Source organism: Entelurus aequoreus, linkage group LG08 (genome assembly GCF_033978785.1).
Source record: "Entelurus aequoreus isolate RoL-2023_Sb linkage group LG08, RoL_Eaeq_v1.1, whole genome shotgun sequence".
NCBI lineage: Eukaryota > Metazoa > Chordata > Actinopteri > Syngnathiformes > Syngnathidae > Entelurus > Entelurus aequoreus.
Window position 1 is genome coordinate 36,722,159 of NC_084738.1, and position 17,685 is coordinate 36,739,843.

Consider the following 17,685-nt stretch of genomic DNA (forward strand, 5'->3'; position numbering starts at 1 on the left):
GGGGTTCAAGCCTTGAAGTTTTGCTTGACTGTAAGTAAACATTTTTCTATGACTACCAAGTTCTGTACAATGTCAAGAGAGTGCAACTTTCTTTCTCGTTAAATATCCGAATGCTAGGATGTCTTTCTCTGCATAGGACAAAATAACAAATACAGCTTTACCTTTTTGCTGACATGAATAGACTAGTAATGTGCCTCCAGTCTAGTACATATGTGCTTCACTGCATCTTTGCTTTGAAAATATACAGTAGTATGTGTTGCACAATACTTTGTCATTTGTTTCCATTTCCTCACCTGTGTGAAAGTTAATGTACATTTTTCTGTGCAAATTCTCCCTCTGGCATGACAGAGATGAGCACAACTCAGAGTCTTGTTACAGTAAGTCCAAGGTTCTGCCAAATGTAATGAAGGACCAACTCTGTTTAGGCGAGTCTCTAATTCTAACCTTTTCCTTGACATTGATGAGTGACTCATGTTCCTCGCTTCAGTCAGCTTGTGTGTACTTGTGCTCATTTCACGAAAAACACTCTGCCTACTCTACGTTCATATTTTAGACATTCCATTACCATTCATAAATCATAGCTCCCAAACCGAAATTACCACCCTCTAAGTCAACTTCAGACAAATCTAAATGTAAGCAAATGTAATTTTAGATTTTAAGCTGCACTAGTCAATGTTACTCAAACTGTCAAATTAGCATGTCTCTGAATATTCTCATTCCTTCAGGTGATTGTATTCTCAGGACTGTTCAGTTTATTTTACAAAAAGTTTCACCTCGCATTAGATCAGGCTTTGTCGGTTTATTCATGCTCAAAGACTAGATAGGACAGCTGTAGTCTGGACACTTTTTGGACAACAACAACATGCATGAATATTCCAGTTGCTTTATAAGGGGAACTGCACTTTTGGGGAATTTTGACTATCATTCACAATCCTTATGTAAGACAAGAACACATATGTCTTTCATTTTTTTAATCACTAAATCAGACCTGGGCAAATTAAGGCCCGGGGGCCACATGCGGCCCGTTAAGCTTTTCAATCTGGCCCGCCGGACATTCCCAAATAATTTTTTTAGATCTTTAAGATGGAAAATGTCGCTGCCATTATGATGTGCAGTGATGTTTTCTAATGACTGTAAGTCTTGAATTATACTAAGTATTTCAATGGTCGGAATCTGCGCGTTTGGGTGATATACCAGTTACTATGGTAATCTAATTAGTTACTATGGTCATCTAATTAGTTACTATAGTAATCTACATCACAGCAGCTCAGACGAGGCACCAAGCAGTGTGGGCGGGAAGCGTTTCCACAGACGCGGAAGGAGATTTTCACAACAAAGTTCTAAAGCTTAGTGATATATCAGATTGTAGGTGGGTTTATTTTGTACCCTTCGCGTTCATATTTCACTGTTTGTTGCATTTTTGTTGCGCTTCACTTGATTGTAAAATATGTCGATCGAAAGGGGGTGTGACATTCATATTTTGTCAATATTCAGTGTTTTATCTTTCATAGACATTTTAAAAATTCCATTACGTTTTTGAGGCGGTCTGTCAAAATATTTTTAGCATTTAATCAGACATTATTGTGAGGTTTTGTATTAGTGTTCCTAAAGATAGATATACCGGCCCCCAGACAAATTTCTTTCTCTAAATGTGGCCCCCGAGTCAAAATAATTGCCCAGGCCTGCTCTAAATAGTAAATAAATGCGATCAAAAGTCCACTTACAATGGAGCCTATAGGAGTTGTTCTGTTCTGGCTATAAAGGCCCTTTAAAAAACACCCAAACACCTCCATTAAGGTTTTATATACAAACATGTACATGATATAAGTATATATGTAATGTAGTAATAGGTGCATTTATAATAACATTTATTTTGCAAATTTTAAGCATTTAGCGGTGCATTAACTTCAAAAACGCATCACGACATTCGCTTTCTTTTTAACAGCGTCACTGATTATTACTCACTGCAGACTTCATGAGAGCCAACAAACATAATAAAACATCACTTACTGTACAGTGTCTGCTGTCATTAGGATGCCAACTGCTAGGATGTTCATATATTCCCATTTAGATGAAGAATGACTTATAATCCTCGCGAAGATAAGGGGAATACAATCAAACATCTTTTTGTGTCATTCTCGCCATTGCCGGGTCTTAATTGGATGCCAAAGTGTACCAACTGGTCGGAATACATCTTCATCCTTCTACTATCCAGGGAAGAAGCATGATTTGTGATCTACAACGAACTTCCACAAGCAAGGAAGTGAGGGGGCAGCTTACCACTCAATGATGTCAATATAAGCACACAAGCTCGTGATTATGGCGCCCCTACAAATAGTTTGTCTGATGCAGCTGGAATGGGTGCACCAAAGCCTGGTACACCAGTGGCAATTGCTCTAAGAATGCAAGAGAACCTCAGCTTTTGTAATGGTTTACTAGGGGAGGTGACGGCAAACATACACCAGGGGGAAGTATATACAAATATTTAATATATATTTATATATATTCAATATATATAATAATAACAAACAATACTAATATAATAAACTAAGGAAAATGGAGCGTGAACTAGATCCAAAAGGTAATGAGTGTGTGGTGTAAGATTATGTGTGTAATTTAACTGAAGTTTGTGTTACCAAAGTGTTGAACGAGAGAAGAGGAAGTCCAGGGGGCAGGCAGGTGATCCGGGATACAAGCAGGGTTCCGTGTGGCTGAGAGGGGCGTCAAGTCCAGGGGCGAGCGAGGAGTCAGGAACGAGAAATGCAGTCCAAAAACACAGGGGGGAGATCCAGGGAAAAGTGAGGCGCACAGCTCACTGTCCAGGCGACGGAGGGTACTGCAGGGACACGGAAGAAGACAGGGGGGGTTAAGGCACAGAGAGGAAAACAAGGAGCGAGAGCTAAAGCTTAGCTTAGCTTAGCTTAGCTTAGCTTAGCTTAGCTTAGCTTAGCTTAGCTTAGCTTAGCTTAGCTTAGCTTAGCTTAGCTTAGCTTAGCTTAGCTTACGGGTCACCATGAGAAAACTAAGTTCCCGCGCCGATCCTTGGGTTCACTGGTCCCTTTATGCGGCTCGCCCTCATCAGTCCCAGGTGTGCAGCTCTCCGGTGAGTGATTGCAGCTGGTGGCTGCTGCAGGGCGGAGACGCGCGCGGCGCGTCCCTGGATTTGCGCGGCCGTGGGCGTGTCCCCAGGTGCGCACAGATGGCAGGGGTCTGAGCCGTAACAGCTTTTCCTAAAACAAAAAATATTACATGGTTATATATGTACTTTTGTGTTTACATTTCATTAAATATGAACTAGAATGTTTTCAACTTTTGTTCAGAATCGTGTGGTTGTGTTCAGTGCATCAAACAGTGTTGAAGCTGAGCGTCCATTGACTTCAGTGGGTGAGCATAGAGTGGGTTGTTCCACTGCAGCAAAACTAGACAATCATTGGATAAATCATTGGCTTCGGCTGGCCTGAATGCTGAGCTTCTGCATAATGATTGGATGATCTGTCTGAGGCGGAATTCCTATTTCTGAATGACAGCAAAATGAGAGAATCAGCAATCTTGAAATATAAACCACTGCCAGAGCATTTTTCAAGTTTCATTTCATTGTTTCGAGTTGATATGGAGAATTTAACAATCTTCTAAATAACGTTTTCTTTGTAAAACCCAGCATCTTTTTGACTTTTATTTGTTATTGGAGACCGTACTCACGTTTGGAAAAGAGCTGAAAAAAAATTAATTAAATGAACTCCTTCTTGAAAAACAAGCAGTTGCTACTCTGGTACACATAAAGATGTTGAAAAGTTGCTAGAGACCCCACACGACAGTAAAAAATATTGTCAAGTGTGTTATTATTGTTGTTATGTGTGGTGTACAGTACCGGTGCATGAGATGACCAACACAATACACCACAAACTAAACGATCAGTCCACCAACAGAGACTTAATGTAGTATCTGGACTGAACTGTGAGAGGCAACAATGAGCCATGTGTTACATCGATTTTCCAGAATATAAGATTAACAATAGCTACAATAAGCTAATCAAAAAAACTTTTATTGGAACGTTTGAGTTTCGATGTTCTGATGCCAAAAATCCCAATGTGAAGCATGTGTTGAGCTGACTAAATCAGGCAGTTTATTTGGACATTAATTTGTTGTAGAATTACCGAGGTTCTTATTGTTTTTTCAAAGTTAAGCATTTAGGATATGCAGTATTTTAATGCAAGAATGAGTTGGACTGAGGTCTGCATGTATAAAAATAATCTGGAACTGTTTAAGAATGTTGTCAATTTGATTGTTTAAAAGTATTGTTATGGTTTGACAACGTCAGCATCACAGTCCAGTTATATGAGTTTGATTCTCAGCACCCACAGACTGTAACAAAGACTCTAAATCAATGTTATTCAACCAGCGGCCTGGGGGCAAAATCCGGACCAGGAATGACATCAGAGTTCAGTTCAAAGCTTGGGAGAGACTTTAACATTTCTGCAGCAAATTCCTAAAGCCGCTAGAGGATCTTAGACCGTAGACTGTAAACACATCGGCAGATTCTTACCTTGACATTCCAAACTCTTAAGGCCAGCCTCCACTGGGGTATTTATTTCTTGTATTTTGTGGAGTAAGCTATTTTTATCTTAAATTCGTAACTTTGACTAAAAAGACAAAAAACAATGGGGCAATATAGAACATGCTGGTTCTTAAATTAGAACTAAGAATGCAGGGAGAATCCAGCCCCCCCTGGTCCTTATCTTTCTGGAAATGTGGCCCCTTCAACAATTTAGTTGAATAGCCTTGCTCTAAATTATCCTTAAGTGTGAATGTGAGTGTGAATGGTTGTTTTTATATGTGCCCTATGATTGACTGGCAAGCTATAGCTGGGATAGGCTCCAGCTCACCTACAACCCAAATGAGAACAAGATGTATTAGAAATAGATGAATAAAATATATGTTTCCTCTAAAAGAACTTCTACCTCATGTATTTGCACTCTATAATTAAGTGTACTGCAATGACTCTTTATTCTATCCTGCAATATAAGATTATACAGTACAGTATCTTTGGTGCAGTATATTTTTGAACCTTTTCTTTTGGTCTACCGCCCCCTTGTGGAATAAAAACACCTTTGTAACCAAACTCTTAAAACTTTCCAAGTTGTGTGTTCCTTTGTTTCACATTATATTATTATCTCATATTCATTGGTAACATTTCTGTCATGTAGGAATAGAAAATACAGAAATAAAGTTTGCTGTTAGAAGAAATATTCATTCGTCTTCAGTATTCTGTAACTATCCCATATGAAAAGCTGATGGTGACCAGCCTGGAGCACAGAATTGTTGATCAATCAAAATATCATATTAGGAGTACCTTGCTCAAAGTTTGTCACAGTGTAATGCATTCATTGTTATTAATAATGACATCTCTTCTCCACAGGATGAAGTCAAGATTCCTTCCAAACTCAACGTTTCCAAGTCTATGCGGATCTCTGGGTCTGTGTCAGGAAGCAGAGGAGGGAGTATGCTGGAGCTAAAGGAGGCTATGGAGGGCGAGGATGCGGAAGAGGGAGAGAAAGAAAACAAACCCAATGTAGAACTTTCCTCTGATGAGGAAGAAGTGGACATTGAGGACGTCCTTATGGAAACCCGTGCTGAACGTATCAAGCGTAGCAGCCTGCAGCGTGTACAAACCCTCAAGACCGTCTTCTCCAAGGAAAAGATGGACAAGACTAGGGCAAAGACCATGGAGAACCTGGAGAAGACCAAACAGAAAACCAGGGATAACCTGCAGAAGACAACGCAGAGAACCAGGGATAACTTAGAGAAGACAAAGCAGAAGACTAAAGCGAACCTGGAGAAGACCCGCCACAACATTGAGAAGAAGATGGGAAAGCTTGGAACACGTATGAGCGTCAATCCTGAACAAAAGCAGAAGATTCAGACGTCCCGTGACAAGGTGAAGAAAGCCTTCACACCGGACCATGTCGTTTACGCCCGCTCCAAGACTAACGTGTACACGGTGCCCCCTTTCACCTTCCACGTTAAGAAAATCCGTGACGGCGCCGTCGAGGTCGTGCAAGGCACCGAGATGGTGGAGGTCTCCCAGGATGCTGTAGATGAAGAGGCTGAGGGAGGGGCAGTGGAAGTCGAGATGGAGATGATGAATGGTAGAGGGGATGACGAAGATGAAGACGAAGACGAGGACAGCCAAGATGTCCTGGAGGACAATGAGGATAAAGACAGAGACAGCGACTAGATAAAGAAGCAGGCATCCTTTGCATCGAAAATCCAGACATCTGAGTTTGTTCAATGTAACTTACAGGAACGACAGCCAAAACTACAAAATAGTTCATTATCTAGGTAATATATATTGTGCCTTACCAAACACAGGTCACAATATTAGTGAAGTTGATGATAATCCATGCATATTTACAACAGTGCTTCATAGGTTGCTTTCAGGACTTAATAGTTCAATGGATGCTGAAGACAAATATCAAAAACAGGAGACAGAAGACAGGAAAGATGTTACAACGGATAGCAATAGAAGGGAATTTAAACGAAAGCATCAAATTTGTTAATCTTCAAACTCCATTACCTACTGCAGGGGTGACCAAAGAGGGGACCGCGTGGCAAATTTGGCCCAGTCATTTCTTTTGGCTTCCCAAATGTAACACATTTTCATGCTGACCTCTTACAAGCTCACACAATCATTGATGAAACACGCAAGGCTAACTCGTTGGCATCAATCGAATGGCGGCATGAAACTAAACTCCTTAGTGGTGCTGCTGTACACTTAAAATCGCTCCATTGGCCACATTTTCACTTAGGCCTTTGGAAGGGAAAGGTTTGGGCACTCGTTACCAAGTGAGTGTAGCAAGGCGGAAATAACAATTAATATAATCAGTGATAACTTTCATATAGAAAAAAGTGCTGCAAATCCACAATGGGAAAATGATAGACATTGTTTTGCAAATACATATAAATAAATTGTCTTAAGGATTAAGGATATCGTAGCTGCGACAGAAATATTCATTGAACCCTTATGTTGTCCAGCAGTTGTGTACAACTACCATGCCAACTGATAGAATGATAGAAATTCAGAGTGAAAGGTAATGAGCTCACACAATATGGTGCAATATGTTTTACATAGTAGGACAAGACTTAAACATGGAGTTATTGTCTCTTTTGGTTGTTAATTTTCACTCTCCCTAAAACCTAAATGTTCTGAATTCCTGTTTTCAGGTGAGTGTGTTAAGAGGAAAATGTTACACCATCGTGGAAGTGTGTGGGATTTTTGCCATCATGTTGTACGTGTTTAGACCAAAATGAGTTGAAAATGAAACAGCCGAGTAAAACGACATTTTGCCTGAATTATCAACTCTTCAAATATTCATTTGATGCCAGATTTTCTGACAGTGTTTCCAAAGATCAAAGGTCATCTAATGGCTACAGGTTTGTCGTGTTTCACTTTCAAAAATGTTTAGCTTTTTTTATTCAATTTCTTTGTCATTGTGTTTCATAATCAAGATTAGGAGCACCGATTAATCTCCATAGACCAAGTTTAGACTATTCAGACTATTGTGTCCTTAAGGAGCCTGGTAGACACATGAATGTGTTGCAAAGGAAGATTGTGCAACACTGCGGCATGCTACTGTCCATCTACGCTCATTTTGCAATGGTTTGTCTGCTCCATAACAACAGTGAAGTTCAACACAGCATTCCAAGTGTTAATTCAAGCATTTCAGTAAAAAAAAATGTACATTAAAAAGTTCCAATATTGTCAATGTATTTGTTTGACCAAGTTTTATCAGTGTATTTGATTTGTCCGCCGCTGGTAGATCTACTATACAGTGCAGCATGTATTGTATCCGACAAGTGCCTTGTGAGATCTAAATCTGTAAGTCTTTCAATACTGAATGTTCTGCTATGACTGCATTATTTTAGCATATTAGCCATAAAGGTCTATGCACCAACGAGTCTCTAAACAACTCAGACTTGAAGTGGGGATGGTGTGATGTAATACACTAGACTGGGGAAGTAAACACAATTTATCCTGGAAATGTTATTAAATGGCAGGTTCTGCAGTTATTTGTATTGTTAAAGTTTATTTCCAGCACAGACACATCTGTTTGATATTTTTGTAAATAACTACAATGCAGCTCATAATGCATAAACATTTTAATTATCAGATAACATATGCATTCTGCTGCCTGCAGATACTCAATTTAGTATAGTTTATTGAGCCTAAATTGACACTCTTGTAACAGAGTATATAGTATTATTTCTTTATTGATGCACAATTCTCTTAGTGGTTTATGCTCTCACTTCAAAGTTGCCTAACATTGTTGTAATTGATTATTGTAAAATTGTTCATTGCCTAACCACTAACGATTTAATCAATAAAAGCTGTTTGGTTCACAATATGTTTGTGTTTTTTCATTGTAGTTCTATTGTCACATACGTTTACAAAAATAAATGAATAAATACAATAGATACATTGTTGTAAATAAAACATATGATTGATTGATTGATTGATTGAAACTTTTATTAGTAGATTGCACAGTTCAGTACATATTCCGTACAATTGACCACTAAATGGTAACACCCGAATAAGTTTTTCAACTTCTTTAAGTCGGGGTCCACGTAAATCAATTCATGGTAAATAAGACACCCTTCACATTAGGGGGAAAACAACTTCCATCCATCCATTTTTTACCGCTTGTCCCGTCAACTTAATATTGAAAAACTTAATATTGATACGGATTTATAAATAATGGTTGCGTCCCGGTTGTGATTCCATTGCAAATAGTTAAAATGTTTATTTCACATTCATCGCCATGAATTGATTAACGTGGACCCCGACTTAAACAAGTTGAAAACCTTATTCGCTTGTTACCCTTTAGTGGTCAATTGTACGGAATAGGCACTGTACTGTGCAATCTACTAATACAAGTCTCAATCAATCAATCAAAAGTCTCAATCAATCAATCAATCAATCAATCAATCAATCAATCAATCAATCAATCAATCAATCAATCAATCAATCAATCAATCAATCAATCAATCAATCAATCAATCAATCGCCTTGTATAGCGGATTCTCAACTTGTAGCGGAAATAGAACCTGAGCAGTAGTAAATAAAGTTAAGATGCATTTCCGGTTTGATTGATTGATTGATTGAGACTTTTATTAGTAGATTGCACAGTACAGTACATATTCCGTACAATTGACCACTAAATGGTAACACCCGAATAAGTTTTTCAACATGTTTAAGTCGGGGTTCACGTTAATCAATTCACGGTAATGCAATTGACAAACATAAATAGTACTGTACTGTACTTTACTTTAAATGACACAGTACAACAACATATACAGTAAGTATATAAGCAGGGAACCTCATAAAGAATCTTCAACCATCAAGCTGAAGTGAACCCTTAAAAGGAAACGGGGTATTGTTTTTGTTTTATTTTGACAGAACAAACCGGATCTGTCCCTAATGTGGAATCTTGACTAGATTTCTAGCAACAGCTGGTTTAGCAGAATGTAACGAGTCAACCAGTGTGACGATTCAAAGTTGTGTTTATGTGTTATCCGCAACTTTCCATGGGGTTTCTCTGGGCTGCGTAGCAGCTTCTTAAAAGGTGAGTGCATTGCACAACTAAATAAGTGACGTATGGCGCAGGGTAGTTGAATTTGGATGATTTTATACTGAAACTTGACAACCTTTTCACTGAGCTATACAATGCTAGCTGAATGATAGCATACTAGCTAGCTAGCTCAACGTACTTTCCCAAGTGCCACCCGAGTTAAAACAACGCCCAAACATCGAGAGTTTGCCACAACACTTTGCATGTTTTTATTAAAAGAGGCAAGCAACACTTGATGATTTAGGACGTTCCTCTCTGCCTGTCAACAGTGTGGCAATACCAGCGTGTATTGTAAGCAGGGTACACACAACCTTGTTTCCAACTACACTAGTCTTTAAATCTGAGTCCGCCCAACGCGTTTGCAAATATGAATTATTAAATGTTGCAATACAATGTTGTAACGTGTGTGACCAGGAAATCGAAACTAAGTATTAAATGCATTATAAACGACAATGACGGTATGGCTGTACCTCATTATTAAGGCAAGGAACGGATTGTCAAAGTCATAGACAATCAGAACACAAATGTAAATGAATTGCATGAGTTAATGATTAGTTCGAAGCTATGTTCTAATATCATGTCAGTATAAATGATCAAAAACATAACTTGTTCCCTTGCTTTCTCTCCTCTGCCTTTTATACCATGAATTGATTTAAGTGGACCCCGACTTAAACAAGTTGAAAAACGTATTCGGGTGTTACCATTTAGTAGTCAATTGTACGGAATATGTACTGTACTGTGCAATCTACTAATAAAAGTCTCAATCAATCAAAATTCTCTCTCCCTCATTATTTTCCTGTCTCGTCCTTCATGTTTCTGCTTCTATAGGAGCACCATGGCCATGTGGATACAGGCTCAACAGCTGCAGGGAGAAGCCTTACACCAGATGCAGGCGCTGTATGGCCAGCATTTTCCCATCGAAGTGCGGCACTACTTGGCCCAGTGGATAGAGGGCCAACTTTGGTAGGAAGACCAACCTCATTGTAATTCTTTCATTAAACTAGACTGGGTCATGTCCAAATTTTACCTACAGTATTTCAAGAAGTAATCTTTTCCAAAAGGTCAGACCGAATCTATTTCCCCTAGGAAATAATACAAAATCAATCAATCTGTTCCAGAACCCCAAATATTTTAACGTAAGACACATTTGTCTGTCTATCCGTTGGCCCTGCGATGAGGTAGTGACTTGTCCAGGGTGTACCCCGTCTTCTGCCCGAATGAAGCTGAGATAGGCTTCAGCCCCCCCCCCCCGTGACCCCGGAAGGGACAAGCGGTAGAAAATGGATGGATGGATGGATAGACATTTTAAAGAACATAATAGGCCTGGGTCGTTAACAAATTTTGCTGGACAATATAGTGACCAACACATTATTGTTGGTCACTATAAACGATTCTATGGTCAACATTATTTTGAGACCAAATTAACTACTTATGTAACGATAATACATAATAATATTGAAAGTATTCTCTTTCAAATGCAGTAAACTTGTATTTCTTTTATATTTTAACATTGTGATTGTAATGTAAAGTTTAAATATCCAAGTTAAATGAAACCAAAAAATAATGAAAATAAAATATACTGTTAGTCAAATTTAGCACTTGATTAAAAATCACAACCAAAAGCAATAAAATATGTTCTGTCTCTGTTAAGGAGGGTTTGGAGGACCCTCCAATATACACAACTAAAACAATTACCGTATTTTTTGGACTATAAGACGCACTTAAAATCCTTTCATTTTCTCAAAAATTTACCGTGCGCCTTATAACGAGGGGGTTGATTATGGATTAGTTCTGGTTGTGCTTACAAAAACAGTTGTATTTGGTATATGACAAAATTATAATAATAGTCACACATAAGAGAAACATGTGGAATGCAGGTTGACACCCCTTGTTCAATAAATGATGCTAGCAAGTACAGGTTAGCCAGCAAGCCCTAAACTTTGATGTTCCGTTGAGAGTGCTCAAAAATCTGTCAAAATGTTTTAGTACAACTTTGGTAAACTAAGAATCCCACAGCTTGATGGATTGTTGGCGCATTACTGCTACAGTAGTTAGACGTACCATGCTTCAACATACGGATATTATTATGGTGTGTGTACAAGAACCACAACATTGCACCTATTAGGAGACATATTATGTAGTGTTTTGTTTCGACTTAGACTTAGACAAACTTTAATGGTCCACAAGGGAAATTGTTCCACACAGTAGCCCAGTTACAAAAGATGGAAAGGATAATGCAGACAAGGGCACAAAAAGAGGGCAAAAACATAAACCAAATATATATATATATATATATATATATATATATATATATATATATATATATATATATATATATATATATATATATATATATATATATATATATATATATATGGTTCGGTTAATTTTTGGTACAGTAAGAAAACAACAAAATATACATTTTTTGGTTATTTATTTACCAAATTTGTAAACAATGGCATAACATACATATACACAGAGGGTCCATTGCCAGGGTTAATGTGGTCAACATATATAAAACTATATATATATATATATATATACACCGTAATTTCCGGACTATAAGCCGCACCTGACTATAAGCCGCACCAGCTAAATTTAGGGGAAAATACAGATTGCTCCACATATAAGCCGCACCCGACTATAAGCCGCAGGGTTTTGATGTGTTATTACCGTAGTATATAGGGGTTCCTGCTACCACGTAGGGGATTGTCGGGACATAGATGACTGTTTGGGAACGCAAAGCATCCCATTTATTAACAATAAATCTTTCAATCATTCAATCAAACTTTCACATGGCGAACAGCATTCGTGCAGAGTACAAATAATACAACGGTGCAAAGTAATACAAAGTGCTCGCCTGTACGTTATCAAAATAACCAGCCTACCGGTATATGAAAAGTCAGTCTTTAATCATTGTGTCATCGTCTTCCTTCTGCGTACTAAAACCACCGAAATCCTCTTCGTCGGTGTCGGAGAAGAACAGGCCGTAAATAAGCCGCACCCTTGTATAAGCCGCAGAGACCAGAACGAGGGGAAAAAGTAGCGGCTTATAGTCCGGAAATTACGGTATATATATATATATATATATATATATATATATATATATATATATATATATATATATATATATATATATATATATATATATATATATATATATATATATATATATATATATATATATATATATATATATATGGTTCGGTTCATTTTTGGTACAGTAAGAAAACAACAAAATATACATTTTTTGGTTATTTATTTACCAAATTTGTAAACAATGGCGTAACATACATATACACAGAGGGTCCATTGCCAGGGTTAATGTGGTCAACATATATAAAATAAAAACTAAATAAGATAAGGTTTAGAATGGTTTCTTAACAAAACCTTTCTACATATAAAGTGTTTTTTTTATTGATTGATTGAGACTTTTATTAGTAGATTGCACAGTACAGTACATATTCCGTACAATTGACCACTAAATGGTAACACCCCAATAAGTTTTTCAACTTGTTTAAGTCTGGGTCCACGTTAATCAACATTAAACTGCCTCAAGTTGTTGCTGTGGCGAAGTTGGTAGAGTGGCCGGGCCAGCAATCGGAGGGTTGCTGGTTACTGGGGTTCAATCCCCACCTTCTACCATCCTAGTCACGTCCGTTGTGTCCTTGGGCAAGACACTTCACCCTTGCTCCTGATGGCTGCTGGTTAGCGCCTTGCATGGCAGCTCCCGCCATCAGTGTGTGAATGTGTGTGTGAATGGGTGAATGTGGAAATACTGTCAAAGCGCTTTGAGTACCTTGAAGGTATACAAGTATAACCCATTTATCATTTATCATTTAAATAAAATGACAAAACTTTTCTTCTACATATAAAAAGTGCAACATTAAACAGTTTCAAGTCAACTCATCATGCTTAATTTATTACAGCATGTGGGAAGCCTGTAGTTGATTTTTATTATGTAAATGTTATATTTTTATCAACATGTGATAGCAGGGACCCTGCCATTCAGGGCTTTGCTGTCCGTAACACACACACACACCGCAAAATAAGCTAACGTTACGCTAAAAGTGAATTAGCCTTCACCTCAAGCCAGGACTGCGAGCGAGCTGAGCTGCAGTTTATGTTTCTAGAACGTCAAAGGGCTCATAGTGATGTTACTAGTAGTCGACTGGGAGGTGTTTATTATAATTTGGGGAGAGTCCGCTGCCTGATGCTTACCTGCTAAACACCTATCTGCTCGATGCTGGCGCACTGACACCATGCGTTCTGAATACGCACTGCTGATTGGCTGTTACCGCTCTGATTGGTAACCATCTGTTACCAATCAGATGGTTGTGTGGGTGGGACAATGCTGGGTGCTGCGGAGTACTGACAGAGACAGAGGCAGTACGAAGCGGAGCAACTTGTTAAGACTTTAGCTTATCCGGCTACTTAATATGTTCGTGTGGAAACTCGTTCGGTACACCTCCGAACCAAACCCCCGTACCGAAACGGTTCAATACACGTACCGTTACACCCCTACAAATCACAGTTACCATTTACAAGATAACAGTACCGTATTTTCCGCACCATAAGCCGCCCCGTGTTGTAAGCCGCACCTTCAATGAATGGCATATTTCAAAACTTTGTTTACCTATTAGCCGCCCCGTGTTATTAGCCGCACCTACGCTACGCTAAAGGGAATGTCAAAAAAACAGTCAGATAGGTCAGTAAAACTTTAATAATATATTACAAACCAGCGTTCTAACAACACTGTTCACTCCCAAAATGTAATGTGCAAATGTGCAATCGCAAAAATAGTAACACTCAAAATAGTGCAAAGCAATAGCAACATCAATAACTCAACGTTGCTCATATGTTAGTGTCACACAACACACAAAATAAACATTTAAAGCTCACTTTCTGAAGTTATTACTCATCCACAAATCCCTCGAATTATTCTTCTTCGGTGTGCTTCACTTGTTTTTTGACACCATCTGTGATGTGGACGCGCATGCAGTCATAGATCAACAGGGACGGAGCTGCGTGAAAAAATTCACCCGGTCTCTTCGCTCATTTTTCTTCATCCATCCATCCCTTCAAGTTAGCTTTTATGATGAAGCCGGCTGGAAAGTTCTCTTTTGGCAAGGTCTTCCTTTTGAATATCACCGTGGGTGGAAGTTTCTGGCCGTTAGCATGGCAAGCTAGAACCACGGTGACGGACGACTTCTCATTCCCTGTGGTGCGAATATTCACCGTACGTGTTCCCATTGTATCCACAGTGCGGTTCACATGAATATCAAAAGTCAGTGGAACCTTGTACGCGTGTCTCTTAGTAGGAGACATTTTGTGGTCTTTACAGAAACACACAAATGAAATGAAACGTAATATCCGCACGCTTCTTCTTCTACGGGGGCGGGTGCTCAGCTTGGCGGTTGCTTACAGTAGAAGAAGAAGCGCTTCCTCTTATATGGGGGCGGTTGCTTACCGTAGAAGAAGAAGCGCTTCCTCTTCTACGGGGAAAAAAGATGGTGGCTGTTTACCGTAGTTGCGAGACCTAAACTTTATGAAAATAAATATTAATATTAATCCATATATAAGGCGCACCGGGTTATTAGCCGCGCTGTCAGCTTTTGAGAAAAATTGTGGTTTTTAGGTGCGGCTTATGGTGCGGAAAATACGGTATATATAACAGCTGCAGCAAAAAAAAAGGGCATCATAGAAATATAAGAATAGATAAAATAAAGGTCTGTAAAACATAATCTATGCAACATTTTGACCAAAGAACCACCAACATGTTATGTACACCACAAAGAAGTGTTTTAAATCATTTAAAACAAAACATAATATGACCCCCTTATTGCACCTTTTGTATGAAAATCTGCAGTACACATTATTATCCGGTGTGCCCTCTGGTACAAAAATATGGTAATAAAATGCCTAAATAAAGTTATTGTGGTGCGATGAGGTGGCAACTTGTCCAGGGGTTACCCCGCCCTTCCGCCAGACTGCACCTGTGATAGGCTCCGGCACCCCCGTGACCCCGAGAGGGACACGCGGTAGAAAATGGATGGATGGATGAAAGATATTGTGACCAAAATTATCGCGGTATTGTTGAATAACTTAAATAGATAGACACACAATATACTTTCTTGTCAATGGAAACATTAAATATTGTTCTGGGTTCATATGAGCCATATTAGTTTTTATTTGTGAGTTGAAAGATGTTTACCATCTTCCATTTTAATTAGTAAACATTTTAGAATGTTTTTTTAATGATACAAATTGGTTTATCAGTTATTTTCACATTCAGATTATGTGACGTCACTCGAGTTCACTTCATGTTGAACAGCTGTCTGTCTCTTTCGACTCGACAATTACTTTGTGTAAAGACTGCACAGTCTTCATGTTTAATGTGAATACTGTATCTTAGTTTTTTAGACAGTAATGTGTTTATACAAGTTTAGAGTGGCGTATGACGTTTCTTAATGGGAAAAGACGTTGATGTCGCTTGTTTTCATATTACCATTGGCTATTAAGCTAACGCTGGGCGTTCCATACATTTATAAAGTGCAGTTATTAATCACGGTTTTTCGATAATTTTTATTTAACACGGTAATACTAACCGTTGGGGGAACCAGCGGATATATTACCGTTTATGTGCATGCAGTATTAACACCTGCAGCTGTTGATATATATGTAAAAGGGTGACTGCTCTTGTAAACCATTACAACGCACGCATATGGCGATTATCGACGTGGAAAAGATACCGACTTCATCTTCATTTATCGTTCGGTTAATTGACTTATCGAATATCGGCCCAGGCCTAAAGGGCTGGTTAACAAGTCAGAGACCAAGAGCCACATTTGTACTCTGTTACTGTAAAGATCTATATTATACACATGGGCAAACGTAAACATCACCCCATCTCTTCAATGCGCGTGCACATGGGGTTTTTTTGCATTCTAATTTGTAAAAAGCGGCTAGATTTTGGTTGGCATTGCAGCTAATTGGAGCGTTTCATTCTGCCCCTAAATCACTTTAAAAATCCATCCAAAAACCGCCAACAATACTTCATTTTCGTTCCGTAACCTGTATAATAACCAAGCTGTAGCGACATTTTTTTTTGTAAGAGCGAACATTGAGGAACTGTTAGCTAGCTACGGCAATAGGTAAGCGAGCTTTTGCGTTAGCAGCTGAGTGGCTTTTGAGTTTAAAATGCACAACACAATGGACATCAATCTGTACTGACTGTAAAACATGAACAGTAATTTCACAGTATCTGTAAAGTATTATTTCATGTTTTGTTTGTACATAGCAAGCTCGACAGCATATGTAGTTGTAACAACAAGCATGGTGTGCTGCGTGTATCATGATCATAAAATGTAAATAATACTTACCTGTGCCTCCAGATGAACCATGGAGTTAAACAATTACGCATTTAGTTGTCAATTGCTTTCCCCCTAAGGTATTTTCTTATCAAATGCTTTCTTATCAGTCCTGTGGCTTTACGTTGGCTGCTAGTCGCCACTATTAACGCTAGTTCTCGGCTTAGCAGCACAAGCAGCTTCATGGTACGTCCATAAATCTTCAAGAAGGTGCATGTTAAAGTGAGTAGAATAGACTAGCTTTATTGTCATTACATGACTGAAAAAAATCAGACCCATAAGATTTGTTGTGTTGAAACTCGTCTTTTTGGAATTTCTGCAAAACGGGTTTTGCAATCTGAGTGAAAGTTCTTCTACTGACACAGTTTAAAAAAAAAAGCCCACACTGGTGACTGCCGTGCCATGAAGCTTTACTCTAGTTTGTACACAACAGGACGTGCGCGCAGTATCATGACATAATAAATATGTGACCATACCGTAAGGGAGGGGTTGAGGACCCAGGCAGCAGCATAAGCCACAACAAAGAGACCAACAAAATTGACATTAAACAGAAAATACATTTCTACTCACAAGCATATATTCACCAAACTGTAGAAACAAATATTGACTGCAAACTTTCTACTACTTGGCCAGTCGGCAGGGCTGCAATGTGTGCTTACTAGCCTGTTGGGTCAGACCTCCAATTCTAA

General features: G+C 38.7%; 2 protein-coding genes across 2 annotated transcripts in view; both read left to right on the forward strand.

Moving 5' to 3' along the window:
• Positions 1-8,396, forward strand: part of LOC133655848 (caveolae-associated protein 1-like) — a 62,195-nt gene extending 53,799 nt beyond the window's left edge. Inside the window, exon 2 of the mRNA XM_062056413.1 lies at positions 5,417-8,396. Coding sequence (XP_061912397.1) covers positions 5,417-6,235 — 819 coding nt within the window. The 3' untranslated portion in view covers positions 6,236-8,396. The remainder of the gene's footprint in view (positions 1-5,416) is intronic.
• Positions 8,397-9,412: 1,016 nt separating this feature from the next.
• LOC133655847 (signal transducer and activator of transcription 5B-like) overlaps positions 9,413-17,685 on the forward strand; it is a 45,404-nt gene continuing 37,131 nt past the window's right edge. Inside the window, exons 1-2 of the mRNA XM_062056412.1 lie at positions 9,413-9,620; positions 10,455-10,589. Coding sequence (XP_061912396.1) covers positions 10,462-10,589 — 128 coding nt within the window. The 5' untranslated portion in view covers positions 9,413-9,620; positions 10,455-10,461. The remainder of the gene's footprint in view (positions 9,621-10,454; positions 10,590-17,685) is intronic.